At 51.2% G+C, this 13,712-nt stretch overlaps 1 protein-coding gene across 7 annotated transcripts in view; it reads right to left on the minus strand.

Annotated features, from left to right (window-relative positions):
- CCDC13 (coiled-coil domain containing 13) overlaps positions 1-13,712 on the minus strand; it is a 56,941-nt gene that overhangs the window by 14,756 nt on the left and 28,473 nt on the right. For 4 of the 7 annotated variants that reach the window (XR_007514505.1, XR_007514506.1, XM_049863460.1 and 1 more), the window contains 6 exons: positions 13,516-13,677; positions 9,874-10,050; positions 8,057-8,263; positions 5,764-5,903; positions 5,160-5,243; positions 2,790-2,912 (listed from right to left, as the gene is read on the minus strand). Coding sequence is in view for 5 of the 7 variants with exons in the window: in XM_049863460.1 (XP_049719417.1) it covers positions 2,790-2,912; positions 5,160-5,243; positions 5,764-5,903; positions 8,057-8,263; positions 9,874-10,050; positions 13,516-13,677 (893 nt within the window). In the remaining 2 variants the exon portion in view is untranslated. Of the gene's footprint in view, positions 1-2,789; positions 2,913-2,982; positions 4,201-5,159; positions 5,244-5,763; positions 5,904-8,056; positions 8,264-9,873; positions 10,051-13,515; positions 13,678-13,712 lie in introns of those variants that run through there. The other 3 variants (XM_049863463.1, XM_049863459.1, XM_049863462.1) reach the window with 3 other exon arrangements.

Consider the following 13,712-nt stretch of genomic DNA (forward strand, 5'->3'; position numbering starts at 1 on the left):
ATGAAAAATACAGTTCTTAAAGTACATTTCATGGCAGAGGAAGTACAACTGAAGAGATCTTGTGAGCTGGATCATAGATTTGAAGATATTATCTAGAATTCAGCCCAAAATATTAAGAGACTAAGAACTGCAGTGGAAAGAATAAGAAGATCTAACATATGCTGACTAGGAGGAGTTTTAGATGAAAAGAATAAAGAAAATGGAGGAGAGAAAATGGCTGAACGGTTTTCAGAACTGAAGCTCCTGGATTGAAAAAACACACTAATTCCTGAGCAGGAAAAAGAAAAGAAAGTTTGTATCCAAACACATCATAGAGAAATTTCAAAACATCAAAGACAAACAAAATATCTGAAAAAGCATCCAGAGAGAAAGAACATTACTGACAAAGAAATGACAAATTGATACAGATTTCTTCTTAGCAATGATGGATGATGGAATTATAGCCTTAAAATGCTGAGAAAAAAATATCCATGTATCTAGAATTTTACATGCAATTAAATTATCATTCAAGAGAAAAGCATAATAAAGACATTTAAGAGTGAACAAAGACTCAGAGTTAATCATTTACATACCCTCACCGAACTACAGGATGTACTTTTGTCCAAAGGAAACTAAACCCAGAAGGAAGACTGAGACGCAAGAAGCAACTTTGAGTGAAGAGATTTTGAAACATTTTAAAACGTTTAAATTTCAACATCACTAAATTGTACCTGTAGAAACTGTTAAATTGGTGTATGTTTTGCTGTGTATATCCTCAACAACAGCAACAACAAAATAAGTAAAACTATGTTTAAAAAATTTAAAAAATGCTTAAAATATTAAACATATTGGCAAGAGTAAAGAATAAACCATTTTTTAAAAAAGAACAATGAATTTGGGTGGTTTAATTTCAGGGCATTTAAAAAAGAATGTGAAAGATAAATATTAGGAAACAGTGATGGAAGACCAAGTAGAAAATCAGAATTAAAACATTCTAAATTTATTCTATTGCTTGAAAGATGATAAAGAAACTCACTGGTTTTAGACTTGCTGAGTTTAATGTTAAAAGTTAAGGGTAACCACGGAAACAATAGAGATAGAATGGATAACTTCCAAACTAATAATAGAAAAAAGGAAATAAAACTCAATCAATCTACTATCAGGATGAAAAATGGAGAAAAAGGAGCAAAGAAAAACCATGGTAAATGGAAAACAGAAGGATAATCAAAATACTCCAAATATTACAATAACAGAAAATGGGTTAAACTCTATTGTTAAAACACAGAAACTCCCAGGTTAAATTTTAAAACAAAGCCAACTCCAAAAAAACCCATTGCCGTCAAGTCAATTCCAACTCATAGCAACCCTATAGGACAGAGTAGAACTGCCCTATAGAGTTTCCAAGGAGCGCCTCGTAGATTCAAACCGCCAGCCTTCTGATTAGCAGTCGTAGCTCTTTAACCACTATGTCACTAGGGTTTCCAACTAGTATATGCTTTTTTGTAAGAGACGCACTGAGTGGTTTCTGCCACGGCAGACTGACCAGATTAGGCCTCCCTATCATAAAAAAAGAACTAGAAAAATGGATACAATACAAGAAAGCATTTTCAGACACTGGACAACAGGCAGCTGTGATCCCTGAGAGAAGGAAAACAAATAACATGAGTTCTACCCTAGACCTGGCTTTCTGTTTGAGACACTTTTTGCCTGGAATACAGGGAGAGTGAACTCAAGCCGAGCCCAGTGCTCTCAGTGGGCTGAGGAGATGAGACTGGGGGCTGGGAGGCTGAGGCAGCTGGGTTTGTAGGGTAGAGTCCCGGAGAGGAGGATGATACACAGAAAGACCTCCTCCTGTGCAAGGCTGGGATGGGAATACATACAGAGGATCCCTGAGAAAGGAAGGTCCTGCACTATAAGAATACAAAGCCACTAGGCCTGCACTATGCCAGTGGCTTGGAAGAGACTACCCCAGATCCTGCTACCGAGATCCTTGGACCTTCTTGGGCTCCTCTCTTGCCCTGCACCTTAGAGTCTGCCAGCTACCCAGCACCTTCCAAAAAACTCCCTTTTACTTAATTTAGTTCAGAATTGGTTTCTGTTGTTTGCCACCAAAGAGCTCTAGCTGATACACGATATGGCCTGTCAGGCACTCAGTTCTGTCCTTTGTGTTTTTCAGTGCGGAGGCCACACAGTTGGATCATGTGTTGACCAGGCAGCAGCAATTCTTGCCAAAAGGGTCACTTGAGTGAGGGGTACTGATTTATCTGAATGGAAGTCTGTCAACGACCCTCTGGAGAAAACTGTGCCGCCTGGTCTACTGTCTTGGCCTTCAGGCCCAGAGAAGTCTCAGCTACCCCATCTGTCAGCAGCTCTCTTGTTTTTTTGTAATTACAGACATAGGTCTAACCTATGTCTTCTTCCCACCAACTCTCCAACAGCACCAAGCAGAATGCCAGAGTCATCCTAGATTTTAATTATGGTGGGTTGATTTGACTCAACTACTCCAGAGAGTCTCTCCCTGAGACTCCCACCTCATGTCCACATGCCATGTGACAGTCCAACTTGTGCACATGGAGGATAGGGCTGTCCCTATGATGCAGGGCCCCAAGGCTATGGGGCACTTAGATGGGCACACAAGTCATGACTGGGAATACACTAGACCAACCCTGTGGGAGCCAAGCTCTCAGGTGAGGTGGACCCAGACTTGGATGAGGCCCAGCCCCTGGGCAAGGAGGATGCCCTTGTGCCAGGCTGTCCACCCCTATCCCATGCAGGCCCATGAGAGAGTGTCCCTGGGTGCCATGTGTTACCGTTTCTGTAGGACAGTGACAAACTCGGTGAGCCGGTCACGCTCCACCTCAGCGGCCTGCCAGAGGGCCTTGAACTCTGTCACCTGCGCCTGCCAGCCCTTTTGTTCTGGAGTGTCTGAGAACCTGGGGACCAGGGTGGGGGACAAGGAGTAGAGGTCATCTGAAGAGTAGCTTGAAGACATACATTTACCAGGGGCCCTTATAATGGTGGGAGAGATTGGAAGGAAATTGAGGGGCCCTCACAGACAGCCAGAGAGAAAGATGCCAGCTCAGCCCCTATTGGCTCCCCTCCACGCCCCGGCTTCTTCCTGGCCCTGCTTAAGTCCCTAAGGCTGCAGTTAGCTGGCTCCAAAGCTAGATGCTACAAGGGCTAGAGCTGCATGGGCACCCCAACACTCAATCCCCATGGGGCTAGCTGCTGTGGAAGCTGGCTCTTGGGGGCCTGAAAAGGCCCTGGGTACCTGTGTGGTCTCCGGGACCTGGCCATCCTGCCCAATACCAGGTGGACTCAGTCCCTGTCTCCCTGCCAACTTGCCTTAGCCCTCCTGTATTTCTCATTTTCCTGGAGTCTGGACAACTTGGCTTTGTGACTAGGTCAGTTTTCTCCAGCCCTGACCAGGCCATCACTGCTTCCCCCTTCCCATTGGGCCCACCTCCCAGCCCCCTACCTGCTGTCTGGGGCCAGGACAGAAGGTGAGCTCTGCCCCGGGGCCCACGGTTGAGTCTTTAGCTGCTCTCTGCCTTGCCCTTCACCTTTTCCAGTGAGGGCCAGGTGACCTGGGCTTGCTCGCTCAGCATGGAAGGTCACAGGGAGGGCCTCAGAGGAGGGTGGTGGACCAAGGGTTGGGTTGGGGGCACACAAGCCCTGGGATCTTGGCCTAGTCCTGAGGCGAACCTGCTCTGGGGTCTTGGGCAGATCTCTTCCCCTCTCTGGACCCTAGTCCTCTCTCTGAACACTGAGGGGCTGGTTGAAACGGGCTTGGGGACTGCAGACCCTTCCAAGCTCTAACTCCTGACTATGCTTGAAGGCCTTGCTACTGAAAAAGGCCTCTGTCCCAGACCTCTTGAGTCAGGGCCTGCACTTTAATGAGCGCCCAGGTGATTTGTGGGCACGCTGCAACTTGAAAAGCCCTGCTCCAAGTCACCTCCAGGATTCTCAAATGGGAGGAAGGGGAGCAGGGGGAAGGGGCTTCTGCCCCTTCAGACCCCAGCAGAAGGGAATGGGTTCAAACCATGCAGCCCTGGGATCACTCTCTGGGATCACTCCTGCCCTGCCACTGAGGGGAGGGGACTGGAAGCTCCATGAGGGCAGGGCCTGCATGTAGTTCCGTAAATGTTTGCACGCTGAGGAAGAACAAGCTTGAGAATCGTCAGTCTGGGCAGCCAAGGAGCACATTGGTTCCTGCCATCCCTGTGGAGGGCAAAAGTCATAGCCACATAGGCCTGGAAGGGAGCTGAAGGGGTCATCTTGTCTACCTTCTGGCTCCCACTACTGGAGAGTGGTTTCTTTTGTAACTAAAAACTCAGAGGCAGAGCCTGCCTGTTCTCCTTGGTGGTGGGATGAGACCTCCCCACCCTCAGGGGTGTGGCATGCTCCCTGTGGCTCAGAGTCAGCTCACTCTCCCCCAAGTACCCTTATGGCCCCTCATGACCTACAGGGGTGGCTTTGGCCCATAGTGCCTGAGCAACCTGAGTGCTGTAGGCACTCCTTGGGAGACAGCAGCCCAGATGAAAAACCTACTTGCCCAGAGTCACACAGCAGTTCCAACACAGGGCTAGAGGCACTCGGAGGCCTTGCCCGGAACCTGGGCTGACTTGCCTCAGGGGGCTGACAGCAGGAGCAGGGCTCCAGTGGACAGTGGGCAGGGCTCAAGACGGGACTAAGAGGCAGGAAAAAGTCATCCTTTGTCTGTGAGCTGGCAGGAGGAACAAAGGGCCTATTGAAGCCCTAAGGCTTGATTCTATCAACAAAGAGGGGCCAGAGAGCTGAGGGGATATCAGTCGCTTAGAGTGAGAACTCATATGATGTGAAACTTTCCCCCTACAGACTGATTCTCAATGGAAAAGAAGGCAAGGGAAGGTGCTGGAAGTCAGGCCCTGGAAGATTCCTTGTGTTAACTCTCTGGTACTAGGAAGAAACACTGGCCTGGGAGTCACAGGGCTGAGGGTCTAGTCCTGAAACCTGCTTGCTCTGCCACCTCAGGCAAGAAATTGGACCTTCCCAATCCTCCATGTCCTTATGTAACCTTGGAAGAGTCCCCGGATTTTGCCTGGCCTCCATTTCCCTTCCTTTTAAATGGGATGTCAATGTTGGCTGAGCAACCAAGGGTGGGAAGGGCCATGGGGGTCTGAGTGTCCTGGGTTCCATACCTGGGTGAGGGCCCATGAGGACTGGGCAGAGAGGGCCGCGTGAGAGCAGATTCCACCAGCGTGTGGCCCAGGCTGGTCACAGAGCTGCGTGAAGGTGGAAGAGGCCCATCACCAGGGCAAGGCAGGCTGGGCCCCACTGGGCCTCACTTCTCTGCATGTGCTCAGCTGGGAGGGGAGCAGGGGCCAGCAGGGATCCCAGGAGACTGAGCAAGTAGCCAGTACCGGCCATCGCAGCAGCCCTGGCTGGGCAGCCGTGTGGATTTGCAACCCTTCTTTCCAGAACTCCAACTTGCTCAGAATGAGACAGAACCAGGAGACATCAGAGCCTCAGACAATCAAACCCAGGTCTCTTTGAGATTCCTTGGAGCAGATACGTTTTGGGGCCAGCTGAGAGTGAATCCAACACACAATACTATCTCGGCCTCAGTGGCTCCCACCTGCAGATGCAGTGCTACGTAATAGGAGAGGCCCACATATTGGAAAGCCAGAGCTACAGTCATCTTAAAATTGTTTCCGTGGCTTCCCATCAAAGACGGCAGGAAGCAGCCTTTCTTCTGAATAATTAATATTTACTTTCCAACCCCACCATTCCTTTTTTTCTTACCGAGCAGATCCAAGCCTGCCAACGTGATCGCCTGCTGAGGCCGGGGACTTGGTCAGGCCTGGCTCCTCCAGGACCTTGGCGGAGGCATGGCTGACCTCAGGCCCACTGGACCCCTCGCCCATGCCTTTATTCCGAAGGTACTGCAGGGAATAGACATGGGTCTGATTCTTGGGGCTTTGGCTCTGAGGCCTGGAGAAGGCAGGAAGGGGCTTGGCTTGATTTCAGGTCTTTCAGGGAGTATGAAAGAGGCTTCTTTAAAGAGAGAAAAAACGAGGTCAGTTTGGTGGAGCTGCTGCTTGCATGACAATGACATCTAATAATGCCTCTTTTCAAAAAGGGAACTACATGGTGTGAGGATGGTGACTGAGCCAGGAAGCTGGTCAACATACAGGTCCCAAAGAGAGGTGGAGCCCTCCATACGAGGCAGGTCAGAGGCTGCCCGTCTCCTCGGGGCCTACCTCTCTGGCAGCCTCATGAATGCTAGCTAGGTACAGCTTGAGGCCAGCTTCCTTCCAGGCACCTGGAGCCAGAGAGGCTGGCAGGGCCTCAGCAAGGGTCAGCAGCCTTGGGTGGAGGCTGGGCTTCCTAGGCCTCTCCCTGAATCGTGCCCCTCCTAGGTATCTTCTGGATACCTGGTGGTGCCTGGCTGAAGACGGAACATTAGAGGACCCCCACCATTGATGGGAAGACAGTTGAAGTGAACCCTAAAGAGCCTGGCATGCCCTCCAGCCCCACCCATTCTGAGATAACCTACGATGTATGCTAATTGTCTGGTGGGTAATGCTTGGCCAACTGGCTGATGAATTCTGAGGTAAGGATTGGTCCTCCCTTGTGGACCTAGAGCAAGGACAGCAGTGAGGTGAAGATTCTGGAATGTTCTTGTGCCCCTTCAGACTTCACTTCCCAGTGAGCCTGCAACGGGAAGCAGGGTGAGGACTACAAGATAACACCCCCACTCATAACCACACATGCTCTGCTCTCAGGCCTTCTCCATGTTTCGGGCTCCTCCAGCCTCAGGCTTCAGGTATCTCTACCACAGCCAATCCTGTGGTCCCAGGCTCCCCTGGCCTCCAGAGACAGATGGCTGCAAGACAAACCAGGTTGGCCAGCCCACCCCACCTGAGGCTGAGACAAGGGGCTCCTGGGCTCCCACACCTCTGACCAGACCACGGGTCCCTAGAACAAAGGGCAAGGCTGCTCTCTGACACAACTCTGGCTGTACCAGTCAAGTTCCCAGGGTGCCAGAGGCTGTGGGGCTCCTCTTCCACTGGGAGACCTGAGTGCCTGTCAAGGAATCCTTCCTCCAGAGACCACCAGTGACACCCTTCTCTGCCCCTCCAGCACCACCACCACCACAGGAAGGAGCCATAGAGAGCTGAAGGTGTCTGACTCTAAGCAGCCCCAAGCTACGCCCTCAAAGCATCTGCAAGGCAAAATATTTTCAGGGGCTCACCACTGGATAAACATTTACTGAGTATCTATTGTGTGCTTGGTCCTGGGCCACCGCCTATGCTCCCTCGAGGAGACTTCAGGGGATGCAACAGGAAACCGACTACACAGCATGACAAAGGTTTGGCTTGGGGACGCACAGGGAGTTAGGAGAGTGCCCAGGAGGGGCACATAACATATACAGTGGGGGTCCTGGGACTTCCCATAAGAGGTCGTGACTAGGTAAGCCCTAAAGGCTGAGGGGCAGCTGGCCAGGCAGAAGCCATGGGGGAGGAAGGGGAAGGAGCGTTCTGAGGCATGTGAGCAGACCTGGAGTCAGGGGACAGAGAGCCCACGTGAGGTGCTAAATGGCGTCCATGGGCCAGAGTGTGGGGAGAAGGGAAGGATGAAGAGAAGATGCAGGAGTGGTGGCAGCAAGAACTAGTCACATGCCTGGAAGCTGGTTGACGAGAAGTTTGGCCTTCCACCTGTCATCCCGTTGCCTGGAATGTGAATGTAATGGCCGGAGCTGTAGCTACCATCTTGGATCATGAGGATGAGGGCCACAGCTGCGGATGGGAGCCAGAGAGCGGGAAGGAGCCTGGATCCTTGAGGAATTGATGAGGCAGAGGATCGTGGGGAGCCATGAACAGGTTTTAAGCAGAGCAGGAACATAATCAGGTTTGTATTTTAGAAAGGAAAACTGTATGCAGAATGTGCTAGGGGGTCAGGTGGAGGCAGGTAGGACGTGGTGTGGCTTGAGCTAAGTCAGGTAAAAAGAAGTGAAAAGAGTCGAGATTCCTCCAGAGGGTGGATGGGCTTGCCAGGGGCTGAAAATGGGTACCAATGCCAGTGCCCCACTCACCTGCACACTGAGTTGCCCAATCTCCAACTCCAGCTGCCGCACCTTGGCCTCCCGCTCAGCCACCATGGCCCGGAGCTGGGCGACGAGGCTGCTGCTCCGCTGAGCCTCGCTGTTGAGCTTCTGGTCCAGGCGGTGGTGGGACGCTCTTGTCTTTTCCTCTTGTAGACTCAGACTGCCCAGGATCTCCTGTAGCTGCTTCAGCTGGTCCTGGGGCGTCAGGGGGAGGGTGGCTGTGGGTCAGCCATGGGAAGGAAGGACAAGGACTGGCTGCCTCCCTTCACCCCCAGCACCCACCCCCTCTCTGCTCCCAGAGGAAACTGACAGAGGACTGACTGTTCCTTTGAGAGGCAGCAGGAACCCCTACCTTGCCTGCCCTCTGGGCCCAGGATGCTTCAACCAGGCAGGTGGGGACAACACCTGTACCTTTCCTTCTCCTGTCCTCAACTTTCTCCTCCCTGAGTTTGGGCCATGAAGGCCATCCAAGGGGCTCTTGAGGACAGCAGAAAACAGTTTGCTTCAGCTGGTAGGGATATCTGTGTGAAATAAACCCTGATCCCACTCTGCTGGGAGACCACACTGGGAGGCAGTGCATGGAGCCCTTGCCAGGGATCGCTAGGCCTGAGATTCCAGCACCTGACTGAGGCCCACGCCCTGGGGATGCCTCCAAGGAGATTCCTAGAACAGAGGCTTCCTGCCTGGAGCCAATGAAGAGGGACTGTGTCAGTGATTTGGGCCAGGCAGAGACTGTTGTCCCCATCTCACAGATGTGGAAACCGAGGGCTAGAGAACACAAGGGCACACAGCTGGTCAATGGCAGGCTGGGGCTGGTTAGCAGCTCCCATCATGCCACCTTCAGTAACCAGAATGGTGGGCACACAGGGACCTCAGAGGACACCCTCCTCACACCTTTAGTTTAAAAACTGGGGAGCTGTGGCTGAGAGGGGATGTAACTGGCCCAGGGCCACAAAAAGAACTACGGGCAGGGCCAGGCCTAGATTTCTGATCTTTTGTGTCCTGCCCACTGCTTTGTCTTGTGAAATTCTTACCGACTAAGGTGGGTGCCTGAGCCAGCACTGGCCCCCCAAGCATCCCAGCAAAGGGCACCACTTGGAATTTAGATACCAAAGCCCTGGGGTGCCTAAGTTCCCAGAGAGGAAAGCCCAGTAGGCTGTAGGGTGGGAATAGCAGTGTGGCCTTCCTAACTGAACAGGGGTTTTACAGTCAGATAAACAACGTTTGAACCCAGGTGTGCGGCCTTGGATGAGTCCTCTGACTTAGTTTCCCCTCCGTGAAATGAGATTATAATAGATGACCCTAGGGGTTGTCTTGGGCTTAACCATGATAAGCCACCCTCCCAGTGACCAAAGAGGAGGTGCTCTCTACATGGAGGTTACTGCTCTCACACAGACAATAATTTGTACTGGCCCCCTCAGCTGTCCCTTCCATTCCTTGATGCAAAACAGCACAGATGTAATCCTGTCCCCTTCCTCCTCACACATTTCTTTCTCCGTTGGGATTTGCAAGGCCAGTGGCTCATGTTTGGCACAGCCAGTGTCGCAGGCAGCCTTTCTGAGCTGCTCCCATTCTGGGACAGGGCTTTGGTGCTGGGGCCCATCTGGAGGCAATGGGCTTCTAGGTTGCACAGGTGGCATTTTAGAGTGAGAAGGTCCATCTGGTGGGGGCTGGGTCACAGTGCTCTGGGCAGGGTGGGCTCCATCCTGCCTGAGTGGCTGGGCTGTATACCATGAGGGAGTCAATGAGCTGAGTGGGTGGGCTGTACCATGAGGGCCCCAGTGAGCTGAGTGGGTGGGCCGTACCATGAGGGCATCGATCAGCTCATCGTCATGCCTGCCCTTCTCCACCAAGGTGCCCATCTGACTCCTGAGGGTCTTTACTTCGCTTGACAGCACCTTATTCCGAGATTTCACACCCTCAAATTTCTTTCTCAGCTCTTCGAGCTCTTTCTGGAGGGTGTCCCGCTCACTCGCAAGTTTCTGTAACCAGAAAACACAATCATGGGCAACAGGGCTTAGTGGGACCTTGGCCACTTCTGTCACTGGTGAGGCCCAGAGAGGGAAAGACACCTGCTGAAGGTCACAGAACAAGCCAGCAGACTCCCAGCATAGGGCTTCCAGCCCAGGACTCTCAGGGCTGTCTGTGGGCCTGCAGCCTTCCTAACCTCCCCTCGCACACAATGGACTCACTAATGCAAGGCAGCACTCTTCTCTGCAGCCCAAGGACACAGGCTTCCAGGCAGCTGCCCCTGTTCTGCCAGAGTTGGGACACAAGAGGAGACCCACTGGCCATCTCTGTGTGTGTCCTCCAGAGAGCATGGCTGTCCCCACCCTCTGCCACTCCCTGAGCACGAACAGCACAAAGTCTTGGGTTCAAGCTGAAGCACCTCACCACACTGAAAGCTAGAATGAGAAGAAGGTTCCACTCGCCACTCCATTCTCTCACTTCCCCCACACAATCCAGGACATCACCCTAGACTCTGCCTTGCTTTGGTGGGCTACAAGCTGGAAATGCATGTGCTTCTCATGCCTTTGGCAGTCTCTCAGTAATTCATTCCTTCAGTCTCAAATACCTCCTGACGGCTTACTGTGTGCTTGCCATTGCTACAGGTGCTCCGGATACAGCATAGAACAAAACAAAGGTCCTTGTTTCCAGGGAGCAAACATCCTAGCAGGGAAGACAATCAACAGCAATGCCTATTTGATAAATCAAATGATGATAAGGCTAAAAGTGGGAACAGTAGGCAGGGGCGCGGTCAGAGAAGGCCTCTCTGAAAAGGTGACATCTGAGCAGAGACTGAAGGAGGTAAGGGTAGAAGCAGAGGCCCTGGGATGGAACCAGTGTGGCTGGCGCACAGTGGGCGAAGGGGCAGGTCAGGGCAAGGTCTGAGTAAATAATCCTCAGAGCCGAGATCAAGACACCGAGGAATGTCTCGGGCAGTGGGTGATATAATCTGACTTGCGTTCAGGGTGCAATTATCTCTGGAAAAGTGTTTTCAGATCCTGGATGAAGTGAATTACAGAAATGCAAAACTGTAAAACATGATGAATCCATAGAACCACAAGCAAATAAAAGCTATTCTGGCTCTTTGCAGGGAGGCAGCCATTGTTCACCTGTTTTATGATGTCCGCATTCCAGGTGCTAGTGGGTGCCTAACAGAGGAAAGGCACACAGGACATCATTTCCTTCCACTCATCGTGTGGCTTACAGTTGGTTCTATGACTCCAACATAATTCTGTTCTCTGTGTGTGTAAGTTTGAGGTAGCTACACCTCAAACCCAACATTTCCATTTCCCCTTGAGCCTAATCCCCTTCCTGTCTCACCTACTTACCCGCTATAATCTCGGGAAGTCCTCCACAATTCTGCCTACTCTTCACCCTCCTATGTCCCTTCAGTCACTGAGCCTCATAACATTGGCCCTTCAAGGTCACACATGTCCGGCTCCTCTTTGTCAGTCCTCCTATTTTGGTGTAGGTCCTCGGTCATGCCTCTAGTGAGTTATTATTTCTGCTCCCATGCCTCCTCCAACCCACCATCCACATGCCTGACCATGCAACTTTTCCAAAATGCACATCTGAGCATGTCCCTTTACAACTTAAAACCTTCTGGTGGCTGTCCACCTCCTTCAAGATAAAAGTCAAAATCTCTGGTCACAGCATAAGGTCCAAGGTGACTGAGCCCCACCCACCCCTCCAGTCTCACTGTTCCCCTACTCACACCTGATGGTCTAGTAGTGGTAGAGGGTGCACTGTGGTGATGGTCACATAATCCTAGTACAGGGCTTAGCCTTGAGTTGGCACTCACAAATGGAAATCCCATAATGGAAAGGTAAGGTCCTTACTTTTAGGAAGTCCGTTGCCAGGGCCACTGAAGTGGCCTGTTGTTTGGTCTACCAGCACCTCCTCCCACTTCTTCTACTTTTGAGGAAGCCCCCATTCACCACTCTCAGTCCTTGGTTGGGGGAGACCTAGGGGCTAACATCAGAAGTTTGGCCAATCAAAGCATCTCATACCCTCACCCACAGTGACTGGCTCATGGATGGGCACATGACACAAGCTAAGCCAGTGAGACTCAATTTTGGGACTCTATTGCAACTACTAGGAAATAGAAGGCCTTTGTCTGTGGGGCTGGGCTGGAGGTATAAGCTGGAATTACAAGTTGTAATTGTCTCCACGGGAGAGAGTGAAGTCAACCCAGGGGAAAATGGCAATGAGACTAAGTCCCCCCAAATCCTCAATCCATCTGTGTCTAAAGTCAGGCCACCTCTAGACTGTTCATCTACTTCGGCTCTTAAATTTCCTTTGTTGCTAAAGCCTGGTAGAGTTAGGTTCTGAAACTCTTGATATAGCTAGTGAGACACAACTGTTGGTGCCAATACCATCCTACCCACCTCTCATCACCATGGAGCTCTCCTCCTTTAAGCCCCATCTAACCATATTACTAAGTCTCTCGGTGGTGCAAATGGTTTGTGCTCGACTACTAGCCAAATGGTTGGTGGTTCAAACCCACCCAGCAACACTGCAGAAGAAAGGCCTGACAACCTGCTTCCATAAATATCACAGCCAAAAAAATCTATGGTGCAGTTCTACTCTATAACACACAAGGTCGCCATGAGTTGGAACGGGTTTGACAGTAACAGGTAACCATATTATACCTCTGGGACTGTGACCCTCTCCTTCTCCCCTTTACAATGTCCAATATCTCCAAACAGCCAAGGATGGGGCCACCCAAAGTCCACTGGGGTGAGATCCCAGTAAGAAAACTCAAGCTGAATCAATGGAACCCGAGGACCATGCATAGAGGTGACCACGGCCCCAAGTGACTCCTGCCTACAAGGATGGCTCAGAGCTTCTGACACTGTGATGGATTGAACTATGTCCCCCAAAAGTATGTGTCAACTTGGCTAGGCCATGATTCCCAGTACTGCATGGTTGTCCTCCATCCTACGTGTTGTAAAACCTAACTTCTACGATGTTAATGAGGGAGGATTAGGGGCAGTTATGTTCATGAGGAAAGACACAATCTACAGGATTAAGTTGTGTCTTGAGTCAATCTCTTTTGAGATATAAAAGAAAGAGGCGAGCAGAGAGAGAGGGAACATCATTACCACCAACAAAGAACAGCCACGAGTAGAGTGTGTCCTTTGGACCTGGGGTTCCTGTGCTGAGAAGCTCCTAGACCAGGGGAAGATTGAGGACAAGGACCTTACCCCAGAGCCGACAGAGAGAGAAAGCCTACTCCTGGAGCTGACACCCTGAATTAGGAGCTCTAGCCTCCTAAACTATGAGAGAAAAAAATTTGTTAAAGCCGTCCACTTGCAGTGTTTCTGTTATACCGGCACTAGATAACTAAGACAGACGCCTGTACCTCAGAGCCCTTGCAGGGGTGGTCATGATCTCGGTTCCTACCAGCCCAGTTGACCTCCTCGCCGGGCACGCATTACCTCCCAGCCTTCCTGTTTTTCTCTTTCCAGGAGGCGGATTCTCAGCAGGTTTTTCTCCTGTGCTGACAGCTTCCTTGGGTCTGAATGGCCGGACAGCTCATCACCAGCTATTCCTGCAGATTGGCTCCGGGTCTGTCCCAATTGCTTCTCCAGCTCTCGAACCTGAGGGTGGTAAATCTCATTATTCTGTAACAGGT

Source organism: Elephas maximus, chromosome 20, assembly GCF_024166365.1.
Source record: "Elephas maximus indicus isolate mEleMax1 chromosome 20, mEleMax1 primary haplotype, whole genome shotgun sequence".
NCBI lineage: Eukaryota > Metazoa > Chordata > Mammalia > Proboscidea > Elephantidae > Elephas > Elephas maximus.